At 40.1% G+C, this 24,818-nt stretch overlaps 2 protein-coding genes across 3 annotated transcripts in view; both read left to right on the forward strand.

Moving 5' to 3' along the window:
• Positions 1-14,866, forward strand: part of adgrf1.L (adhesion G protein-coupled receptor F1 L homeolog) — a 115,579-nt gene extending 100,713 nt beyond the window's left edge. For both annotated transcript variants that reach the window (XM_041563584.1, XM_018264059.2), the window contains exons 12-21: positions 1,205-1,417; positions 1,592-1,798; positions 2,991-3,131; positions 4,150-4,337; positions 5,121-5,297; positions 7,320-8,690; positions 10,828-10,869; positions 10,959-11,018; positions 12,030-12,096; positions 13,684-14,866. In XM_041563584.1, coding sequence (XP_041419518.1) covers positions 1,205-1,417; positions 1,592-1,798; positions 2,991-3,131; positions 4,150-4,337; positions 5,121-5,297; positions 7,320-8,690; positions 10,828-10,869; positions 10,959-11,018; positions 12,030-12,096; positions 13,684-13,760 — 2,543 coding nt within the window. In that variant the 3' untranslated portion in view covers positions 13,761-14,866. The remainder of the gene's footprint in view (positions 1-1,204; positions 1,418-1,591; positions 1,799-2,990; positions 3,132-4,149; positions 4,338-5,120; positions 5,298-7,319; positions 8,691-10,827; positions 10,870-10,958; positions 11,019-12,029; positions 12,097-13,683) is intronic.
• Positions 14,867-17,757: 2,891 nt separating this feature from the next.
• Positions 17,758-24,818, forward strand: part of LOC108717215 (adhesion G protein-coupled receptor F5) — a 59,059-nt gene continuing 51,998 nt past the window's right edge. Inside the window, exon 1 of the mRNA XM_018264061.2 lies at positions 17,758-18,020. The gene's annotated coding sequence lies outside the window, so the exon portion shown is untranslated. The remainder of the gene's footprint in view (positions 18,021-24,818) is intronic.

Raw genomic sequence — 24,818 nt, forward strand, 5'->3', positions numbered from 1 at the left:
TATTGACATCACTAAGTACAGATGTGACCATACACTGGTGTATTGACATCACTAAGTACAGATGTGACCATACACTGGTGTATTGACATCACTAAGTACAGATGTGACCATACACTGGTGTATTGACATCACTAAGTACAGATGTGACCATACACTGGTGTATTGACATCACTAAGTACAGATGTGACCATACACTGGTGTATTGACATCACTAAGTACAGATGTGACCATACACTGGTGTATTGACATCACCAAGTACAGATGTGGCCATACACTGGTGTATTGACATCACTAAGTACAGATGTGACCATACACTGGTGTATTGACATCACTAAGTACTGATGTGACCATACACTGGTATATTGACATCACTAAGTACAGATGTGACCATACACTGGTGTATTGACATCACTAAGTACAGATGTGACCATACACTGGTGTATTGACATCACTAAGTACTGATGTGTTTAAGGAAGTGACGTATGAATCTATAAGCCTATGATTAAGTGTGGTGTTCCCGAAACGCGTCAGGCGATTTTGGGTTGGTGACCTGTTGCAATAAATTACCTTTTTTTAACCAGTGCTGCCTTTCTTCTTGTTCAAGTGTGGCCATACACTGGTGTATTGACATCACTAAGTACTAAGAAGATTTATTATACACCAGCAATAAATAAAGAATTGCTGATCCCAAATACACTTTTAGGACATATATTTAATTTCTTTGTTTAAGAGAGTGATGTTTCTTTAAGACTCACTTACAACCCTTAAGACCAGTGGAACACCGCTGATGTCAAATGCCCAGGCTGATGCACATGGAGCGATGACAGGTGGCCCTTGGCCCATTAGTAAGTGATTTGTCTCCTGTCACCCATCTATGTCAGTCAACCTAGGAACTTGTGCTAACACTGGGAGCAGTAATGGGCTAACAGGCCTTTTTGTGTGCTGCCACTTTCCACCGGAAAGCAGTAGTGGGCAAAAACCCTTAAGGGCTCTATAGGAGCATGTGATCCATAAGCCTAAGGTGATCCATAAGCCTAAGAACAGAACTTGTGCGACTAGCAGTGTAGAAGAGCTCTCAATACCATTTATCCTGAGTAGTTTAAGAGATGCATGGTGGTGGGGATATGGTTGGCAGATATGGGGGGCAGCTGTTCTTTCCTGCCTCAGGATGCAAATGCTGATCGTTCTTTCTCCTTGTTTCCAGGAGCTCAGTTAACATTGACTCCAGCTAGTGCTCTCACCATTTCCGAAGGGCGATCAATATGGTTAGCATGTCAAAGTTCTAAGAATGTATCTGATATTATCTGGAATTTCTCCGGCGCCATTAATACGACTGTTCAAAACACTTTCATCAGCTATACTGCTTCAAATTTCACCTCTATACTTTATATTCCAAGTGCAGTCACGAGCTGGAAAGGTGGGTACAATAGGTCTTATTTGTCTTGTCCCTGCAGGTATGGTTGATATTTCCATCTGGAAACAGGAATAAAAAATGGGGCACATGGTCATTACTTTACCTTCAGATATGTTTATTTCCCATACAAAGAACAAAACATCAGCCCAGATTAACAGTAGGTTATTTTATTAACAGGTATTTTTTATTGTTCATCGAAAACTCTGAGTGTACAGTCGGTCCAAAAGTCTGTAAATGTCGTCAAACTCATTCCAAGCTCCCTGATTGATATCAAACCAGTGGAAACCTTCTATGAAAGTGGCAAAGATACTAGCTTCAGCTGCTGTGGTTCAGACATGTCGGGTTACACCGCTACTTTGCAGCCTTCAGTAGGAAGAACAACAGGTAAGAAAAGTTTAAAAAATATATATATATAAATATATATATAGACAATTACAAGAGTCATCAGCACTCAACCCATTATCAATATATTTAAGACAGAGACATTTTGTGCATACTGCTACTGAAAAATGCCTTACCCTTTAAACAAAACAGGGATTGTTTGTCCATATATTGCAATATATTTAATCTGGCCAACTACGTCAAAGTCATCCCATATATATATATATATATATAATTGCAATAAAGGTGGACACATGCCCAGTTGTAACTCCAGATACAGGTATGGCATCTGTTATCCGGAAACCCGTTATCCAGAAAGCTCCAAATTATATAAAGCCCATCTCCCATAGACTCCATTTTATCCAAATCATCCAATGTTTTAAAAATAATTGTATTTTTCTTTATAATAATAAAACAGTAGCTTGTACTCGATAGGGATGTAGCGAACTGCCGTTTATGTGTTCGCGAACGCCGTTCGCGAACACCGGCAAAAAATGCGAACAGTTCGCGAACTGTTCGCGAACTTCGAACATCCGAAAATCGTTCGATTCGAACGATCGAAGGATTTTAATCGTTCGATCGAAGGATTTTCGTTCGAATCGAACGATCGAAGCCATTCGATCGAATGATTTCATTCAATCCAATGGCTTCGATCGTTCGATTCGAACGAAAATCCTTCGATTTTAGCGATCGAAGGAATCGAATGGTCGAACGATTTTTGACGCGAACGCCTATTGGCGAACGTCGCGCGACGTTCGCGAACATTCGGCGGACGCGAACAGTCGAAGTTCGCGCGAACTAGTTCGCCGGCGAACAGTTCGCTACATCCCTAGTACTCGATCCCAACTAAGATATAATTAATCCTTATTGGAGGCAAAACCAGCCTATTGGGTTTATTTAATGTTTACAAGATTTTCCAGTAGACTTAAGGTATGAAGTTCCAAATTATGGAAAGATCCATTATCCGGAAAACCCCAGGTAACAAGCATTCTGGATAACAGGTCCCATACTTGTAGTAGAAAAGAATTTGGAAACCATGTAAACAGTGTAGCAACCTTTCCATTGACAGTTAATTGGTTTGGTGAGGCCAGGAGGCTCACATTCTAAGTTTTATTTAACTTATAGGCAGATTTTTAACAGGACAAGGGTATCTTATGATCACAGACACTTACTATGTTGTTGTGCTTCATCCTAGATATGATATTAAATGGCAACTGTTTCAGTGTGAATTACAATTGTGTTGGCTGTAACGATTACACGGCCTTCTGCACAATTAAAAACTCTTTGGGTGATACTGTTAACAGCCGCACCATGAAACTGACTCTTCGCCAACCAGGTAAGTGCACACGCTGAAGTTAAAAAACTGATTTTTAAAGCTAATATGTTGCTTTGTTTTAAGTTGTTTTTTTTTTTGTTCACCTTTGAAATAACGTTTAGTAACGTTTAGTATGGTGTAGAGAGTGATGTTCTGAGACAATTTGCAAATGGTTTTAATTTTTTAAGCTTTTTTAGTTATTTAGCTCTTTATTCAGCAGCACTTCAATTAGCATTTCAAGCAATCCGGTAGCTAGGGTCCAAATTACCTTAGCAACTATGCATTGATTTGAAGAGACTGGAATATGAATAGGAGAGGCCTGAATAGAAAGCCGATTAGTAAAAAGTAGCAATAACAATACATTTGTAGCTTTACAGAGTATTTGTTTGTTTAGAAAGGGGTCAGAGACGCCCATTTGAAAGATGCAAGGATTAAGGAAAATAACTATAAAACTAAAAAAAAAAAAAAACAGTGAAAACCAGTTGAAAAGTTGCTTAGAATTGTCCATTCTATAACATACTAAAAGTTACCTTTAAGCCTTTAATGGAGAATTAAACTCTATTATTGAACAAATCTGAGACCTTCTGCAGGTCATGGAACTCTGAGTTAATTTCTAATCCCTTCATATTTAACAAAGGGGGGTACATTCATTCTAATACACAAGTTTCAGTGAGTCATGTGACAGAATTTATACCACTAAGATCTGATTATATCTGATGACATCACTAAGCACTTTATATACCTTTTGTTTTATATATGTATTTATACATTTACTGAAAGTTATAGTGGGTAAAGTTATAGTGGGTAAAGTTATAGTGGGTAAAGTTATAGTGGGTAAAGTTATAGTGGGTAAAGTTATAGTGGGTAAGCTGAATTATATACTGTAGTTTTAAAGACGTTTTGTCATAATTCAGTATTTTTGTTGACTGTCAAACTTGCACCAGAATTGGTAGACCTAAATCCTGGCCAGACAATTACTCTGTACCCCAAACTAGATCATTAGTTTCTGTTTATTGATTCCGAATTATTGTTTTTATAGAGACAATCAGGTGCCAAAACCCACCAGGCATTGGAGCGATAGGCGACATAATTACAGTCCCTTGTGCAGATGACAATATTAACCTAACTGGAAACAAGAGTTTCACCTGCACTCCGACTGGTTGGCAGCCCATATTGCCCAATAACTGCGTACTGAAAAGTCTCAACAGATTGGCCAATGACATTGTGGTAAGAAATTACAAATACCGTTAACAGCAACAGAATTGGAAATTTTACATTTGTCTTTTTTTTAGTGAGCCGAGCTCCTCCCTCCTAATGCATATCATATCATTGGATGCTTCATTAGAGGAGGTGTCCAGAGGCGGCAAAGAAATTAAGTGGGAGGAGCTCAGAGGCCATGGAGCACTGAGGTATCTCTGTTCTTTTGGTATGGTTGGTATTGGTATGGTTGCAGTAGGAGGAGTGGGCCCTTAAATTTGGAGAACGGTGGGCCCCGGACCCCCCCAACTCTGTCTGTATTATTATATTGTCTATTAGTGTAAGGGTTAGGGTTGGGCAGTAATCACATGTGTATCAGGTGGCTTGTTATAACTGATATGGTGATATGAATGGGTGACTTGTTATGTCTGATCATACAGATCGTACAGATAGACAAAGAGCAAACTATCAGTGTATCAGTGATTCAGACACAGAATATCTAGGACAGCAGCTACATATTCACCCTAAATCTCACCCTAAATGACCTTCAAGCTGGGCTTTCAGGTGTATCTCCTCAACCTACAGTCAAAATCTGCCATACATGCTCAAGCTAATAGCACAGCCTTTATATTTCAGCCAGATATTTGCTTCCCCCGGCTCCTGTTGACTCGAACGGGAAATGCCAGGCAACATGTTCAGCACTGTAAAAGAACCAAATGCCATCAGCAGTGCAATACAACAGTTCAAATGTCTTACATGCTATTGAATATAAAGCGCCAAAGAAAAAAATGTGTGTATTTTTATATTTCCCAGAATCTGACAGGCCCAGCTGGGACAGACATACTGCACTTGTATGTTGAAGACCTTAGCACCACGGTGACGACAGAGAGGGAAAACATAACTTCTCAACCAAGCAACATCATAACTGTAGTCAACATCCTACAGCAAGTGGAGAACAGTACTACAACTGTACCACAGGCTGTTATGCAGGTAAGCCTTGTGCTATTGCATATAATCATGTATTTTCCTAAAATACTTTTTATACTGAGAAGTCCGGTTCTTTTCCCTTGCAAAGTATCACACCTGGACACCTGGATAATGCTCAAACTCAGAAGACAAAGGGGGAAATTTACTAAAGGGCGAAGTGGCTAACGCTGGCGAAAATTTGCTGGCGTAATTTCGCCAAGGAGATAGACTCTGGCGCATCTTCGCACTCTAACGCCAGGCGGATTTTCGGTCTGGCGAAAGAGCGTTACTACGCAAATGCACTAAGTTATTGATTTTACTGGCCGTTACCTTAATCGCCAGACTTGCCTTCGCCACCTCAGACCAGGTGAAGTGCAATAGAGTAGATAAGAGTTCTTAAAAAAAAAGTTGAAAACTTTTCTAAGTCCCAAAAAATGCTGGCGTTTTTTCCTATTTAAAGGGTGATAGACTGAAAAAGATCATACATTTTTTTTGGGGTTCCCCCTACATTTGCTAACATATGGCACCTAAACTATACTGTGGGCACATGTGTAGGGCAATATAACAACTTGATATAGTTTTACTAAGGTTCCCTGGCCTTGTGTAGTGTAATGTATTTGCTGCAGCATATAAATCCATTGTACTTTAACTGCACGCCGTATGCTAATTAACCAACGCTAGTGTAACTTCGAACTGCTGAGCGTGATTTCGCTTGCGTAATTTCGCCAGCGTTCGGTACCCTGTGCGCAACTTTGGATCTTCGTGAATTAACGTTGTCCAGGCGAATTTACGCCCGGCGAAGTGTTGCGATGTGCGCGAAGCCATCGCTGGCGAATTTTCGCCGGTTAGTAAATTTGCCCCAAAGCTTCATTGATTAGGTGAACCAATACTGTGAGCAGCAATACAGCAGTCGGCAGTTCCGGAAAAAGAATCTGCCTCTCTTATTAATACACACGTTTTTATACCATGACACAAACATCATTAACATTTTTGTAACTCATCTACATTTGGGTCTGTGTTGCCTTCTAAATTATGGGTGGTGTTGCCTTTTCAACAATGGGTAGTGAACATTAGTATGGCTGATCTATTTGAGACTCAAGGTATCTGAGAATTACCAAAGTGTGTGTTAAAAGCAACAGCCTAAGGTGTTTAATGGGGAACTGAAATCCTAAATACACTTATATAAATCACAATCTTGAATTCTGCCTTTGTTTCGAGAAGCTCGTTTGTATTCTGCCTTACAGTATGCTGCTAAAAAAACAAAGGCACCTTTCTCTATTACCAGATGTCCCCGTAAGTAGTTTGGTTTTCGATTTAGGCAACTTTTAAATACACTTCTGGTACTCCAGCCCTTTTTGTTGATAGTCTAATGGGCAAAAAAGACTGCTGAAGTCAATGAGAGCCAATTCCAACATCATGACAAACTGGTCTGACTTTATATTACTGCTATAATGAAGTTAGTCCATTGATAACCAGGGCAGCTACTGTAGGAAGACTCAAAGATTTGCCAGGCACAAAAGGCAGGTGTAGCGGGGAAATCCCCTGCACGTTTATTTAGTCATATGATGTAACGTTTCGGGTTCATGCCCCTTCTTCAGACATGCAGAATGGGCATGTCTGAAGAAGGGGCACATCCCCGAAACGTTACATCATATGACTAAATAAACGTGCAGGGGATTACCCCGCTACACCTGCCTTTTGTGTCTGGCAAATCTTTGAGTCTTCATATTGTTGGGAGAGTTGCCGACCCCTCCAGCCAGCACAAGGCATTCGCAGATAGGAGAGGATATCTGGTTTGCCCAGCTACTGTAGGAGCCATGTGCATCTTTGGGGGTATTAAACTTGTACAGGCAGAGGCAAATAAGGGGTGCAGGAATGGAGGGGCAGACTGGGCATTACATCTTTATATAAACATAAACTGCAGTAAGTGTTTTATTTTTAATATCAACCTCTAAGAATACAATGAAATGGTAGGCAGCCATTTTTTTATGTAGCTAACTGGTGTGCAAGCCTGAACACTTATTAATGCCTTGATCTTCTCTCCAGAACTTTCTACAGACTGTCAATGTGGTTGTAGATGAAGCATCTACAAACTCCTGGGGGGCAATGAACAATAGGACTGAAAGGAGTACCCAGCTGCTTGAATCCGTGGAGAAATTTGCCAGAAAACTTCAAATTGACAATGGAGGAAACATTTCAATAAAAAACAACTCCAATGTTCAGTTAGTTGGTATTATTGCAAGTCCATCAAGAAACTATGATGAAACTTTTAGTTTCATCCAAGGAAATAATTTAACAGGCAGTGTTCTTATCCCACAGTCTAGCGTAAACCAAATGCAGGCCAACACCAGCATTATTACTATTGCCTACGCAACTTTGAAGGACATTTTGCTTAATACCTCAACTGAATTTGTCAATGGTCTAGTCATGACAACAGTACTCTCCAACTCAGTGCCCTCCACTTTTAAAATTTCAATGAACTTTAAGAAGAGCAATCAGACACTGAATGTTCCGGGATGTGTTTTCTGGAATCTGACTACAAATAACTGGGACAATACCGGGTGCCGAGGTGTAAACTATGATTCTAATGTGACGTGTGAATGTGATCACTTGACTTCCTTTTCAATTCTCATGTCCTATAAATCAGTGGATAGTATCATACTGGATTATATTTCTTACATTGGCTTGGCTATTTCAATTATCAGCTTATTGATTTGCATCATGATTGAAGGACTAATATGGAAGTCAGTGACCAAGAACAAAACGTCCTACATGCGCCATGTTTGTTTGATGAACATTGCCGTATCGCTCCTCCTTGCAGATATTTGGTTTATCATTGGTGCAGCCATATCTACTCTACTGAAATCAGATGCCACAAATTCTACTAACACCAACGCCTGCGTGGCTGCAACATTTTTCACTCACTTTTTTTACTTGTCCTTATTTTTTTGGATGTTGACTATGGGACTCATACTGTTCTATCGACTCGTCTACGTCTTGCACGACATGAGCAAAAGTCGCATGATGGCAATAGCGTTCACCGTGGGTTATGGCTGCCCTCTTCTTATATCCATTATTACGGTTGCCGTCACACAACCAAGTAAAACATATATGAATGACAATGCTTGCTGGCTCAACTTCAGAGACAGCAAGGCCTTCATCGCATTCGTCTTGCCAGCACTGACAATTGTCCTTGTCAACTTCATCATCCTTGCGGTTGTCATCATTAAACTTCTCAGGCCATCAGTTGGAGACAAGCCGAAGAAGGAAGACAAGAGCACCTTAGTACACATTGGGAAGAGCATAGCCATCTTGACACCGCTATTAGGTCTTACCTGGGGTTTTGGTATAGCAACAATTATAGCTCCTGATGCTATATGGGTCCTTGGTATTTTCTCAGCACTCAACTCACTTCAGGTAAGCTACAGCATGCACATGTGTCTGAAAACATGAAATGTACATTTGCATTCCCAAAAAAGACCACAGTACACATTTCCTAAGCTTTATACAACTAGAAAGTGCCATGCAGAATTTTCCAATGTAATTTCAACAATTGATTAAAATTTCACCAAAATAACGTCCTATTTCAACAGAAATAATACATTTTAGTACATTACTCTTTCAATCTACTGCCTCGTTGATAACCTATTTATAAAAGATTTCAACTTGTTTTATAATTAAAATATCATTGTCTGGTCTCTGGGCCTACATTGTAGGTGAGTACAGAAGGTTGAGGAATTTAGCAAAACTAGAGAAACAATTTCAACTCCATTTCTATTCTTACAACTATTTAAAGGGCATGTAAAGGCAAAAAAAAATAAAATAAAATTTTTACTTTCTTTAATAAAAGAAACCTATCTCCAATATACTTTAATTAAAAAATGTGCACTGTTTTTATAAAAAAAAACTGACAGTATGCAGTGAAATTCTCCCTTCATTTACTGCTGTGGATAGGAATTGTCAGACGGTCCCTAACTGCCCTGCAGGGAAACAATCCTACTTATGAACAGCAGGGGGAGCCCCCGCCTTACTTCCCAGTCATGCAGAACTCAAGCAGCTTTGTTTGTTTCCCTGTAGAGCAGTAGGCGGAGATTTGTATTGGATTTTATTTTGGCTTTACAACCCCTTTACTGTTTCCAACTCCAGCTGCAGGGACAAAGATCATGGAGCCAGATTTAAACAGTTAAACTGGGATTCTATTTGGAGGATTATTTTGCTGCAGCCACTGGTTCTGCAGAGTTGGAGAAAGTTTGTATTAAACAATACAAAAACTATAAAATCCACATTAGATTACATGACAACACAGGACCCAGTGCAGTCTGTATATTCTGGTTATTAATCAGTCTTGCTGTATCAGCTTCTACGGCAGATATTTTTTGACCTGTGCTGTTTTGATAATTTATGATGATTCCTAAACTTAGCCCAGACCACACTGAGCATGTGTGTAGTCTTGGTCTTAAAAAGATGTATAACAAAGTTACAAGATGGTGACCCCCGGGGGCCAACTTTGAAACCATAAATCATTTTTTGATTAGGCTTGTGGTGCAGTAAGTTCATGTTTATGTTTAGTATACAAAATACAGAATTTCTAGCCTTATTCTAATTTAGACTTTACTTCCCCTTTAACAACTTCCTCACCGTCTGTCAGTATTAGACAGAACATTTCTCAAAACTCTATATGCAAATTTACAAATTGCATGAATTACAAAAAAAGTCAACAGAATCAAAAAGATTCTTTATAAAAGGGTAAAAAAAACAAACCTTTTTTAAATACTTTATGAAAAAAAAACCATTCCAAGGTTTCTAGGTTGAGTTCCAGTATCATAGACAGACTGTTAAACCTCTAGGCCAACATGATATTAAAGTTGGTCACATATGCCAATTCAATTTTGACATCAGATTATTTGCAGTTTGTGAACGCATGGTGTTAGTCCATATAGCACTAAAATAGGAACATGTTTTAATGGAGAGAAGTGCTGCCTTTTCACTACCTGGTCAAGTGATATCCCTCACTAGGATGACAAACTGCATTTTCTATCCAGTTAGACCAATTGGAATCCAGCTTGATGACAAAAAAGTCTGTTGGAACTGCAAGTATTCCAATGGTTGATCAGTTTGTTTGAAATCAGCCAAACTGCCCAGTGTATGTCCAGTTTTAGATGATGACTGTAAAATATTTAAAGTAGTGCAATGAGAATTAAACCAAAATAATCAACTCAAAGGGGGGGCAACTTAAGCTTTAAACTTGTATACCCCAGAACAAATAACTTTATTTACTTGTCTATGTTATATTAATATACATTGATGAGTAATATACTGTTTACTCCAAAATCCTTATTACGTTATCCTAGTTGATGAAATCACTACTTTGGTCAAATTAAACTGATTTTCCATCTTCTGTTATCTTTAAATATGGCCCCTCTCTCTCTCTCTCTCTCTCTCTCTCTCTCTCTCTCTCTCTCAATGAACAGTAATAAACACTATGAAGGTGAAAAGAGCCCTATTGATATGATTCCTCTGACTAATTCTCAACCCTATGCTTTGTTTATTTCAGGGGCTGTTTATTCTGCTGTTTGGGTGTTTGCTCGACAAAAAAGTAAGTTCCAGTCAAAGCAGAATATTACAACTTAACACTCAAGAATTCTTTCAACTAATCCTAACTTTTTCACTTTTAAACAATTCCAGGTTCGCGATTCGTTGCTCAGCAGATTCTCATTGTCAAGGGGGAGTTCACAGCAGACAAAGGTACTCGATTCCTTCGTAAAACTCAACACATTATGTACATTTATTCACCCACAACAATTCACGTTTTACCAAGAGTTCTTTATCTACCCACCAGCCAGTATTCTTCTTAATACTCTGAATCCTAGGAAGCCATATTTATTGTGGTGTACCTTGTTTAAGTCTCTAGAGCAGAGGTCTCCAACCTTTTTTTTTCTTTACCTGTAAGCCACACTTAAATGTAAAAAATGTTGGATAGCAACATAATCATGCAAACAATTCATAGGGGTGCAAAATATTGGATTTCATACAAAAATAATGTGCAATACATTGAATGCAGTGATGCTGGTAATCCCATGACCAAAGCCCTCTAGAGTTTCAATAAGATGTGCAAATTAAGAGGCCAGCATCAACCTCAAAAATATCTTGTCCATGTAACATCTGACTTTGCATTACAATGTAATTGAATATAAACATGCCATCAACACATAATTCCGACAACCCTTGGAACAAAGAATTTGGGGAAATCTTAAAATTGGTTCAATGCATTTGACTCCAAAAACCAATAAAATCTTAAGATATCTTAAGAATCTTTTCAGGCAGGTTTTAAAAAACAATGTTCTCTTGCTCATTGGATGAATATACAGTAAATGCTGAAACTGCTGCAGATCTATTAGCTTATATTGTGTAAACATATTTACTGCAGGAAATTTGCTCCAGTAAAATTACTATTCCTTAAATTTAAGAGTAATAACTGGTCAAGTAAAGAAATTTCCTACCACTCTTTGCAGTTATGTTAGTAATGATTTTATAGGATAAAATGTGATTTCTTTTTCATTATCAAATTACCATTGAGAGATATTGATGCAATTATCCTTTCTGACTGATGTAGTCAAGAACGAGTCTCCCTCCCCAACAGAATCAAAATTATTATTGGTTTATCTTGTGTCCCTTGTATTACTTTATTTGGGTGAGGTTGAGGCCAAATGTTAACCTTGTTCTCACATTCAAAAATCTTTATTTTTTTCCCCACAGACTTCCCATGTTACTACATCAGAGATTCAGTTCTCCAGAGGAGTCTTCAACATTTTTGCTAAAAAGGGTAAGCATGAAACCATCACTGGAGAACTATTCATGCTCTGCTAGATTTATGAATATTCTCAGGTTATCTGCATGTAGCACTGGCACACCTACAGTATCTGTTACATCTAAATGCAAGTCTTCACACTCAATGCTTTTATTATAAGTTGCAACTGGTGCATACAAAGCACATCCGGATTCATCTGACAGGCTTACTGGCTTCCCGGCTTCCCACAGTACATTCACATCTCTCATTGATTTATGGGAACCTTGTATCATTTTCTGGTCCTAGCCGCAGATAGGATTTCTTCACTCTTGCCGTCTAAAGGACCAATTTAATCTGCCTGTGTATGGCCACCTTAAAGGGGCAGATAAAAGATGGCGACAGACCAAGTCAGCAGCTTATCGGCCCATTTGTAGAGCCCCCCAACGGGCTTTCCTGATCAATATCAGATGTGATCAAGCAGGCTAGAAAATCCTGTCGGACTGCGGCCGCATCTTTTTGTTGATGCGGTCCCACAATCTGACCACCCATTTGGCCTCCTTTCTGATCCGATCGTTGGACCCTAGATTGGATCAGCCCGATATCGCCCTCTTCAATGTGTACCTATCAGGGAGAGATTCACTCATTTGGCGACATCGCCAAACGAGTGGATCTCCCTGTGTATGGCCACCTTTACTCAGGAGACCCTGCCTATCTTTACCTATCCATCCAGCATTCAGGAAAAAAACTCCCATATGTTATCCCCTTATGTGGCATTTGTACCCCCTCTACTGGCCAAGGTCTGTACTACAGTAAACTTAAGTTACTGCTGCACCTAGTGGCCTACTGACAAAAAGCTTCAACTTCTATTAACACTTACATCAACCTATACTAGAGGATTAGCATAACCTCGGGCATCCTCACTTCCACTACCTGACATTAGGCCAAATGGAGCCTTTAGTATATAACCATTTGTATTTGTTTGTATTTGAATATATATATATATATATATATATATATATATATATATATATATATATATATATATATATATATTGATAAAGGTCCCCAGGTGGGAACGAAACGTTGGACAATGCTGTGTTACAAATAAAAACACTTTAATTCACCTTTACTAGAGTGAGCTGATCCCTGCATCGATTGTATCATTCCAATTGATCGTGCACCTCGCCTGCGACAAAGACAGAGTGCGGACACCCAAGCATCTTTATATCTATATAATGCCTTGACTTAGAAACCATATTCAAACAGAGGACAATGAAGATTTATGAAGACTTAGCCTCTTGAAAGAAGAAATTAAGTTCTATGAACTGCTTTATATTTATAAGTTCTCTTTTAGCCGCCCCAAAACCACATTTTCAGCCCCTCAAAACCTTGTGACTATGTTGAGGTTATATGAACCTCGAAAGTGGTTGTCCTTGTGTTTTTATGTATTCTATTTTAAATTCTGTTTTCTGTTCTTATATAGGAAGGTTTGTGAGATAAATCAAATGTAGGACAGGATGTGTTAATCCTCTTTCTTCCACACCTTCATCTAATGGCTACTTGTACTATAATACGACCAGAGCCCCTGCACAAACTGATACACGTGTTTCTTTTCCCATATAGGTGCTTATAATATTTCTACTGCCCAGAGGAGTTCTACAAGTGAAACACCATCAAATTCCTACTCCTTACTCACCTGAAAACAAGACAGTGCCATTGTCCTTGTATATGCCCAAATACATTTTGGGACACTTTTAAAATATACTGTATGCACTTTATTGTTTATTGCCATTTGTCAGTGACTCTGTGTATTACTGTCATGCCCAACTGTCGGCTTCAATGCCTTTCTCACAGTCAAACACTGCAGACTGGATTACAGCTTTCTAATTCTCTGTGGAGATGGGACTCAGTGAAGACATCTAGTTTGGTCTGGGGTTTATTGAGGCTCCCCACAGCGGCTGTATAGGAGGGGGGTACGTGGCACCCAATTCTTTTAGAATTGCTGAAGGATTGCTGAAAGAGGCAGTTGATGGTTGTTATTGTTTATGTTTTATGGACGATTGGTGAAAACACTCTGACCCCTCTCCCCATGTTTAGTGTAACCTATATAGAATAACATGTTCATTACTGATTATTGTGTAAAAAAAAAACCCTATAATGTAAGTGTTATAATGTTCCTTACCAGTTTGGAATATTTTATTCCGCTTCCTTCTGGGAAGGAACATACTATTAAAGTGCAGTATGCTGAGAAGTATAGATAGAGTAGATTATTCTATTACCCGCATGGACATCAACTTCAAGTTTAATGGATGTCCTTCAGGTGGAGCAATGGAAGCACCTTTCTTTTGTAAAATGTTCCTCTCAGCTTATGACGGAGCCAGCTGGATACAACATGGGATATTCCTAAATTCATTCGGGCTGGTGCAATTGACAGTTTGTATATATACTTGCCAGTTCTAATCCACTCTTTATTAAAACAGAGCGAAGTTCTCTGTTTCATTAGCCTGGTTTATATGTGCTATCACCCGAACACCTGTTGATATATAGTTTTTTTTGTATGTTAAACAAAGTTATAAATTATTGAAAGAGCTTCAATTAACTTTTTGGACTCCTAAGGTGCCAGCTGGTTCCTTGGTTCTGAGAATAAAGTCTTGGTTTGTTGATGCCGTGTTGAGTTCACTTAACAGATATAAGCATTGCATATATGAATACTCTATAGGGTACACATATAGGTGTTTAATCATTCCTCCTATAATTTATTTATTACTTACGTTTGTAAAGAACATTAAAGCCAGTATCCACTCACTGTCTTATGTCTGTCAGTTTGCTTTTCTGTTACCTATAGATACTATCTGCTATGAGAACTTAAAGATATACGTTTTCTAAACTGGCCACCTGATTTTTATTTTATTATAGAAAAGCTTAGGTCCTTTCATAAGACATGAAATGAATAATGAAAAGGTACAATAAAACACTATGTGATGCAAGAATGGCATATTTAATGGGCTATCTGTGACCCCAGGCAGAAGTACTATAAACACTAGGCTTTTGCTAGGTCCGTGACATGTTATTAAACCATTCAAAAAAAAAGTGAAGGCAATAAGATGAAGCAGTACTCAGATGTTACCAAATTGATAAGTGCCTTTTTAGGCCATTCGTCACAACAAAGTCCTGGTTCTTGGTTCAGGTGTGTGGTCCAAACTTGGCTGTCATATTAAATCCTAAAGGTGGATACATTTTTTTTTTTCAATTTGAAACTATGTAGAGTAGAAAAATCAGACTTGCAAGGCTCTTCTAGAGTGTGTGTCGGTTATTGCATACTCTTGCCAATTCCCCTTCCTATATATTTATCTTTTTTCCCTAATAATAACATTGGGATCAACCATTATTTTTACCGTCCTGGCATACTCTGCCTGCCCTATGCTCCCTGTGTGTGTCATACTCTGCCTGCCCTATGCTCCCTGTGTGTCATACTCTGCCTGCCCTATGCCCCCTGTGTGTGTCATACTCTGCCTGCCCTATGCTCCCTGTGTGTGTCATACTCTGCCTGCCCTATGCCCCCTGTGTGTGTCATACTCTGCCTGCCCTATGCTCCCTGTGTGTGTCATTCTCTGTCTGCCCTATGCCCCCTGTGTGTGTCATACTCTGCCTGCCCTATGCTCCATGTGTGTGCCATACTTGTCGTGTTTTGGTAGCCGAGGATGAGTAGAGTATAACAGTGTTTTATTAGCAGATTCATGCAGCCATTACACATCAATAGTAGCTTCACTCTAACACCCTAAGCTGTATAGAAAGTACTGTGCATGCACAACACAACTCATGTGCACAGTGACACCAACAGGCCATTTGTATAAACACCACAATACTCCGCCTGCCCTATGCTCCCTGTGTGTGTGTCATACTCTGTCTGCCCTATGCTCCCTGTGTGTGTCATACTCTGTCTGCCCTATGCTCCCTGTGTGTGTCATACTCTGTCTGCCCTATGCTCCCTGTGTGTGTGTGTCATACTCTGTCTGCCCTATGCTCCCTGTGTGTGTGTGTCATACTCTGTCTGCCCTATGCTCCATGTGTGTGCCATACTCTGCCTTCCCTATGCTCCCTGTGTGTGCCAAACTCTGCCTGTGTGCCCTGCTCTGCCATTGGAACATAAGCCTGGTAGGGGTTTGTTCTGGGGGTAGGGTTGCTACCTGTCTGGTTTTCAGTAACGTAACTTAGGGGGTGATGGGCCCTGGTGCGGGATGCACAGCCGGGCCCCCCACCCCCTCCGATTTTCGGCCCACATTTCAGTGGTGTGCAAGCTGCTGGGGGGCCCTGAGGGGGTGCGGGCCCTGGCCTGCTCGCACCCCCTGCTCCCCCGGTAGTTCCACCACTGCTGGTTTTGACCCAGACAGCCTGGTATTTTGAAGGGTTGTCTGGGTCAAAACTTCCTGCCCGGTTTTCCAAATTAGGAAAACCAGGCAGGATTCCCCATAATTGACACTTTGATCTGCCAATCGATGATCACTGCATCACAGCCCTGCCCCCTCCACATCCCGTCCCTGCCCCCTGCCCAATCTCCACCGAGCGAAGAGGTGGCAACCCTATCTGAGGGGTTGTTAGCATTTGAAAATTGTTGTTAGGAGCCCCTAAGGTGTTTAATCATGTGCTGGGGGGGATGCTGTGTTATCCACAGAGGATAATGAGGCATATGGTTTTAAAGGAAAACTATACCCCCCAAACAATGTAGGTCTCTATTAAAAGATACTGAGTAAAACAGGTCATGTGTAAAACCCTGCTTCATGTAAATGAACCATTATCATAATAATATACTTTTTTAGTAGTATTTGCCATTGGGTAATCATAAATAGAAAATTGCTATTTTAAAAAATAAGGGCCGCCCCCTGAGATCGTAAGATTCACTGTGCACACATACAAACCACATGTAAGGTCACATGAGCCAATTAACAGACAGAGTTCTGCCTTTTGCTTCCTCACTTCTTCCTGTTACAGTTAGTGTTGTAGTATTTCTGGTCATGTGATCTCTGAGGCAGCACAGATAGAGTCACGAAATGGTGGTTCAAGGCAAGAGATGTAAAAGGGCAATATTTATGTAAATATATATTCCAGTTTGGTAAGATTCTTTAATATGTCATTCAATTTGATATAAACTATCTGTTGCTTAAGTATTCATTTTGGAAGTATAGTTTTCCTTTAAGGATATGACTTAATCTTGTTTCACATATGAGTGATAAGTGATATCCCTGCAGTGAGCACCAACCATTTGGTTTTTTGGTGTGCTACCACCATTAATGTGGACATGGTCTTGTGGTAACATGGGTGTGGTTTAAAGTGGGTGTGGTTTAAAAACAGGGAGTGGTCAACTGGCTTCCATTATCTGCCCTCCACCATGTAGGGCAGAAAAATTCCTGCCGTCGATACCACAGAAGTTGGACAGCACTGCACTAATTAATAAAGTGCTATCTAATGCAATGGATAGTTTTGGGCTCCAGTCCTTAAGAAGGATGTCAGTGAGCTGGAAAGTGCACAAAGATGTGCAACTAAACTGGTGTAGGGGAGTTATGTATACTTTTCTCTCCTCTGTGTTGTTCTGTGCAAGGAGGGGGAGGAGGCTGACAGGAAGAAGGAAGAGCTGCACAGGAAGTGATGCTGTGAGAGAGAAGCAGCAAGGTATAAAGCAAGGTGCTGCAAGGTCCCAGATATTACTGTGTGTGTGAAGTCAGTAGGGAACCCCAGTGGCAGAAAAGTGAGCTCTAATTAGGGTGCAGAGGTAATGGCGGCCCTTGTCAAGGCTCTGAAGAGCAAAGCCTTCTCTCCTCAGGCAGAGTCAAGGCAGCCAGACACCCTAGCCAACCCGTCATCCTGCAGGAACCAGTAAATGCATGGCTGGTGATATAACACTGGGACATAGCGGCCAGTTCCTATATTCAGCGGGGGAGTGAAGGCATCGAACAGGGAAAGAGGTAAGTACCCAGCACCCCCTCAGCTTTACACCCTACGCACCCCATATAAAACCATATAAATGAAATAATATGAAGTAGCTCCTGGCTGGCAGGCAGCATAGATCACTGTTATTTAAAAGTACAATGTCCTCCAAATAAGCCCATCAACCTTTCCTCTGTGTATGTGGTCAGGGAAGTTCCCAGGTTGGGGTATCACTAGGGTTGCCACCTTTTTAAAAAAATGTACCGGCCAGTGGTGGAGGCGTAACTAAATGGGTGGGCCGTGATGCAAAAAGGGGCGGGCCACGGTCGTGCCGCAAAAGGGGGCAGGGCCACATCGCAACAGGAGCAGAAGACGAAAAAAAGGTAAGTTTCCACCAGAGGGCCAAGGGATTTTGTTAAAGGAAAACTATACCCCCAAAATGAATACTTAAGCAACAGATAGTTTATATCAAATTGAGTGACATATTAAAGAATCTTACCAAACTGGAATATATATTTACTTAAATATTGCCCTTTTACATCTCTTGCCTTGAACCACCATTTCGTGACTCTATCTGTGCTGTCTCAGAGATCACCTGACCAGAAATACTACAACACTAACTGTAACAGGAAGAAGTGAGGAAGCAAAAGGCAGATCTCTGTCTGTTAATTGGCTCATGTGACCTTACATGTGGTTTGTATGTGTGCACAGTGAATCGTACGATCTCAGGGGGCGGCCCTTATTTTTTAAAATGGCAATTTTCTATTTATGATTACCCAATGGCACATACTAATAAAAAAGTATATTATTATGATAATGGTTCATTTACATGAAGCAGGGTTTTACACATGAGCTGTTTTACTCAGTATCTTTTAATAGAGACCTACATTGTCTGGGGAGTATAGTTTTCCTTTAAGGGTATTACATTGCCGGTAAATTTGTAATAACGGCCCCGGCCCTGGCAGGTGTTTTAGTAGGCAACCCAGGAATCCTGTAGCGCTACAAGGAATAAAATCAGTGCTATATTTCTTGCAGTAGCAGAATATGGCTACACAATTAAAGACTGCTTGTTTTACTATTGAGAAAAAGCTTTCGGGGTCTATGATAATTTATAACACCGTACACATATATTCTGGGGAGCTCCGCCCATGAGGCGAGTTGAGCAACTCACCTCAGGCAGCAGCGCCCGGTAGGTTTCCAGGCCGCTCCTGGTACCTTTAAGAGCCGAATTTCCAGTTTTGAAACCGGAAATTCGGCTTTACTAGAGCGAGAGAGCGCAATTGTGCTCTTCGCACTAGTGTTCCTGCCAGTGAGGGGGGCGGCATTTGAGGAGCTTCCTGATAAGAATCGGTGCTGCATATATTACAGGACATTGTAGACAGAGTCGTTTTTTAAATTGAGAAGAACAAAACAGAAGAGGATATTTGGCTGAAAGGGATTCTATCATGGCAAAACATGTTTTTACAAGATGCACAGCACTCGTCCAACTGAATCCTGAATTCAAATGCACTTTTCAAAAGCGCAATTTTTTTTATATACATAAAATTTTGAAATCTGACAGGGGGCTAAACATGTTGTTAATTTCTCAGGTGCCCTCAGTCTTGTGACTTGTGCTCTGATAAACTTGATAAACTTAATTAGCTTACTGAGCTCTCATTATCTCTCTGACTAGTCAAATGAGATCATTTGCATGCTGTGACATAGCAGGGAGGAGGGGCCAGTGTGTGCACCAGCAGCTTTTTTTTTTCTCCTCGGGGTACATTTACCTAGGGTCGAATATCGAGGGTTAATTAACCCTCGATATTCGACTGCCGAATTAAAATCCTTCGAATATCGAAGTCGAAGGATTTACCGCAATTCGTTCGATTGAACGATTTGAAGGATTTTAATCCATCGATTGGACGATTATCCTTCGATCAGAAAAACCTTGGAAAGCCTATGGGGACCTTCCCCATAGGCTAACATTGGCCTCGGTAGGTTTTAGGTGGCGAACTATGGGGTTGAAGTTTTTTTTAAAGAGACAGTACTTCGATTATCGAATGGTCGAATATTCGATCGATTTTTAGTTCAAATCGTTCGATTTGAAGGTCGTAGTCGAAGGTCGAAGTAGCCAAAAAAAAACATTCGAAAATCGAAGTTTTTTTCCTCTATTCCTTCACTCGAGCTTAGCGAATGGGCCCCCTCATGTGCCACTCCCTGTTCCTTGATGGTTCATTCCAGATCACAGCAGCACTTGGCGGAAGAGCAGGAAGAACTGGTAAAATGGACGTTTGCTCAGCTTATACATTATTGAAGACTGCCATCTAGTGGCTAAACTGGGGAAAGATAGGGGTCATATATACTATGCTCACATAGTTATTGATACTCTCTCTATTTAGGCCTCTGATATTCATGTTCCAGTCTCTTATTCAAATCAATGCATGGTTGAATGTGATCCCTTAACAAGCCTTCAAATAATTTGCCCACCATGCATAAAGGCGTATTTATCAAAACATGAGCTTTCACTATCACCCTTTAATAAATACGCCTTTAAAAATCCCACATAAATGTATTTCACTCTGCGGACTGTGGAGATCTCTAACTTCACTCTTTGATAAATCTACCCCTAAATGAGATCACATTATGGTCACTATTACAAAGGGGTTCAATGACTTGCACATTTGCTATAAGTTCTGAGTCATTTGAGATCACTAGATCCAGAATAGCATTTATTCTGGTAGGCTCCTCAACAACCTGTGCCATAAAATTGTCATGCAACACGTTTATACTGTACACTTGCTCCCATTAACAGCCCTGGCAGTAATATTGCTCCAGTCAATATCTGGGTAATTAAAATGTCCCCCCCAAAATAGCAGCCTTTTCTATTTGCATCAAGAGCTTAGCCTCCTCACTTACATTAGGGGGTCTATAGCGACTCCTACAATTAATTTGCTGGATTCTTTACAATTGGTGAAGAACTCCACCCATACGACTTCTGGCCCCTCATTTCTAACATAACCTCCTCCTTTAAATAGCTTTTAAATCCTGCCTAACAAACAGACATACCCCACCTAATTTTCTATTGCCTCTGTCCCTCCGAAACAAAGTATAGCCACTGATATTAACTGCCCAGTCATGTGACTCATTCAGCCATGTTTCGGCCACACCAATCACATCATATTTTCCCTCCGGCACCAGCACCTCCAGCTCTCCCATTTTACCAGTCAGACTTCTTGCATTTGTAAACATACATTTAAAACTGGTACCTAATTGCATATATGGCATGTGGTCCTCCCTATCCTTAACAGTACCCCCAACCAAATCTCCACCCCCATCTTCCCTTCCTTTGCCCACTATCTCATCTAACCTGTCTTCCACCGAATCTTTTACTGAACCCTCCCCCCAGGCCTAGTTTAAAATCTCCTCCAACCCTCTAGCCATCTTCTCCCCCAACACAACTGCACCTCAAACACACAGCAATCAGTTATTTGCACTTACTCCCTCTTTGCACCCAGCACTCCCAGCATGCACAGCAAACATCAATATGCACTTTCCATACAAATTTTGCTTTTTGACCTGAGGAAACCTTTGCCGTTTTATATTGCATTAAGATATATAAAAAATGATCCCTGCTCTTTGAGTTTCTTCTTCATCTTATTCACTTTGCCTTATAAAGAACTTCAACATCCACTTCAACATCCACTCATACTAACAAAAACATATTTAACCTTTGCCAATGTAAACCTGGCAAAATACTATTAGTTCCTTGATGAAGAACATCCTTTCGGGAACACAATAGGAGAAGTCATTAATATTTTTCTACCATCTAAAATAACTGTATTTCAGTGGCATTTTAGAACATTTCCATGACGACTTGAAGAACAACTTTATTTTACGCCAGCTTCTCTGGAAGCTTCATGACAACAACCCTAGCAGAAATATTTAAAATAGGGCTCATTGTTCCAGGAAGGTGTGAGTAGCAGCCACTACTACTTAATATGTTAAAGCTTATTTCTTGCATATTGCTGCCCCTCTTTTACATACCTGTGTCAGCCTCTCATGTCCCTTCAGTTACGACTGCTTCAGCAGTGACCTTGAGGTTGGGGCAAAGTTGACTGTAAGCAGTTCCTCCAGGTGGTAAAAGATGATGCATAAGATCAGCAAGAAGATATAGTAATTTACAAAAGATGTTAAGTTCATCAAGATCAACAATTCCAAAATGTCAATATTATTCCAGAGAAAGGCAAACAAACCCCCAACACAGTTAACCATCATTAAGTACCCTTAGATCACAAAACGCATTGGATATGGAGCTGTTATAATTCAGCTTTTAATTGAAGATTTTTTTTTACTTTTGATCTACATAACCCTTGTGAAATCCACTAAGTGCCTGAATGTCCATACTTTTGTTGCTGGTAGAATTAATACCATTTAATCTGTGATTAGTTTACATGTTACTGTCCCTACATCATAGTTGTTTAAACCCGTGCTGAATTAACAAGAGGAACCTTTGGAAGCTTAATTTGTTCTGTGACTTCAAGAAACCAGTCTGGTTAAGCTTCTGAAGATATCTGAGACTAGTCTGGCAACAAAATTGATTTCTATCACTATGCAAACATTTGTTTTAGGGTGGAGGACTCCTTTACATTCTGTTGTTCTCATGGTTCTTTAGCTACTATGTCCTACTTTTGGCTCAGTGTACACTTCTTTTCAAGGGGACATTGTCTGAAAAGAACCAAGCACAAGAGGCCATCCTTCTAAAAATTGCACCTTAAAGGAGAAGTAAACCCCTTATTAAAAAAAAAACCCTACCCCCCTACCTTACATAGATCCACCTCCCTCCTCCTCCTCCTCCCCCACCCCCTTCAGCCTAGCTGCTACCCTGGGCAAATGCCCCTAACTTTTTACTTACCCTTTGTTGCAGATTCATGGCGTCAGAGTTTACGGCAGCCATCTTCTTCTTTGGTCTTCATCTGGAAGTAAGTTCCGTATCGGTGCATGCGCAGTCTTTAGGTTTTTGTCAACTGTGCATGCGACAAAAGTCATGAAAATTGCCAAAGTGCCAGAAGAAGACCCGATGAAGACCGAAGAAGATGGCTGCTGTGAACTCCGATGCCATGAATCCGCACTCAGGGCTAATTAAAAGGTTAGGGACATTTTCCCGGGGTAGCAGCTAGGCTTGGGGGAGGAGGGAGGGTAGGGTTTTTTCTAATAAGGGGTTGAATTCTCCTTCAAAGGAATTGTTCAGTGTAAAAATAAAAATTAGGTAAATAGATAGGCTGTGCAAAATAAAAAATGTTTTTAAGTAACCAATCAGTGACTTTAGGGGGTACATGGGTCATAACTTGCTTTTAACTGTGAGCTGAATGCTGTAGATCAATTGCAAACTCACTGAACAGTTATGTCCCCTTATAGTCACTGACTAACTCAGAGTTAGAGAGCTGAAAAGCAGGAAGTAGTGTTCTGGCTATTATGTTACACATCCAGTCACTCCAGCCTTTATACATCTATCTATTTAGTCAGTTTTTATTTTTACACTGAACTGTTCCTTTAAGGACAATGGCACCCACTGCATTTTATCACTTTTCACTAAGCCACAAATCATGTAATGCAGTCATCAGTAGGTCAATGGCTCTTCACCAAGGGCAGTGAGACTATGGAACGTTATATCTGCTGATGCTGTGATGACACATTCCCTTACTGCTAGTATAAGGACAGTGTAACCCCTTGTTCAACATGAGGGCAATGAATAAGGATTGTGCTGAACATCATTTTTGCCTATTGGTTTTAAGGAGTGGTACTAGATTTTAGTATGTTATGCTAATTCTAAGCAACTTTTCAATTGGCCTTCATGTATTCTTTTTTTATAGTTTTTTCATTATTTGCCTTTTTCTTCTTACTCTTTCCAGCTTTCAAATGGGGGTCACTGACCCCCACCTATTTGTTGTTATTGCTACTTTGTATTACTCATGGATTTATTCGGGCCTCTCCTATTCATATTCCAGTATTTTATTCAAATCCATGCATGGTTGCTAGCTGCAGAATAAAAAGATAAATAACTAAAAAAATATGGAGATAATGAAAATTGAAAACCAACTGCAAACCGTCTCAGAATATCACTCTCTACATCATACTAAACATTCATTTAAAGGCAAACAACCCCTTTAATCACAAAATACTGTATAAATGGGTTGTGTTATTCCTAAACAGGGCAAGCAGGGAAATTTAAGTGACTTCATGTTTGGTCCTTGTGAGTCAGATGGAATGCTCCCTTACCAAGGGCAACTAGGACTTGAAGCATAGTAGTCTTTTCTTTAACCATGTAACTATGGCTACATTACAAGTATAAACATATCCAGTTAAACCAAGAGGACCTTTCGGTTCATGTCAGAGAGTGAGTGGCAGGTTGAGGAGCTGCATTCTTAGGTAGAGTTACAATGAGATGGTACAAGATGACATGAATTCCTTATAAGAGAGCCAGGGCTGCACCTGTCTATTCTGCAGAAACACCTTGTCGGATAAATGTAGCTCATACTGTTGTATGGAATAAGGTGCAGCCATTAAAGGACAAGGAAAGTTAAACTAAAGAAGTAGCTAGAAATGTTGTACATTATGTTTTGTGCTTCTGTACCAGCCCAAGGCAACCACAACCCTTTAGCAGTAAAGATCTGTGTCTCCAAAGATGCCCCAGTAGCTCCCCATCTTCTTTTCTGCTGATTCACTGCACATGCTCTGTGCTGCTGTCACTTACTGAGCTTAGGGACCCACTCACAATATACAGTACACATAGAATAGAAATGTCACACTATAAGGCTGATTAGTAATTAATACAGATAATTACTACATGGCAGCACAGA

The sequence above is a fragment of the Xenopus laevis genome, chromosome 5L (assembly GCF_017654675.1).
Source record: "Xenopus laevis strain J_2021 chromosome 5L, Xenopus_laevis_v10.1, whole genome shotgun sequence".
In the NCBI taxonomy this organism is placed as follows: domain Eukaryota; kingdom Metazoa; phylum Chordata; class Amphibia; order Anura; family Pipidae; genus Xenopus; species Xenopus laevis.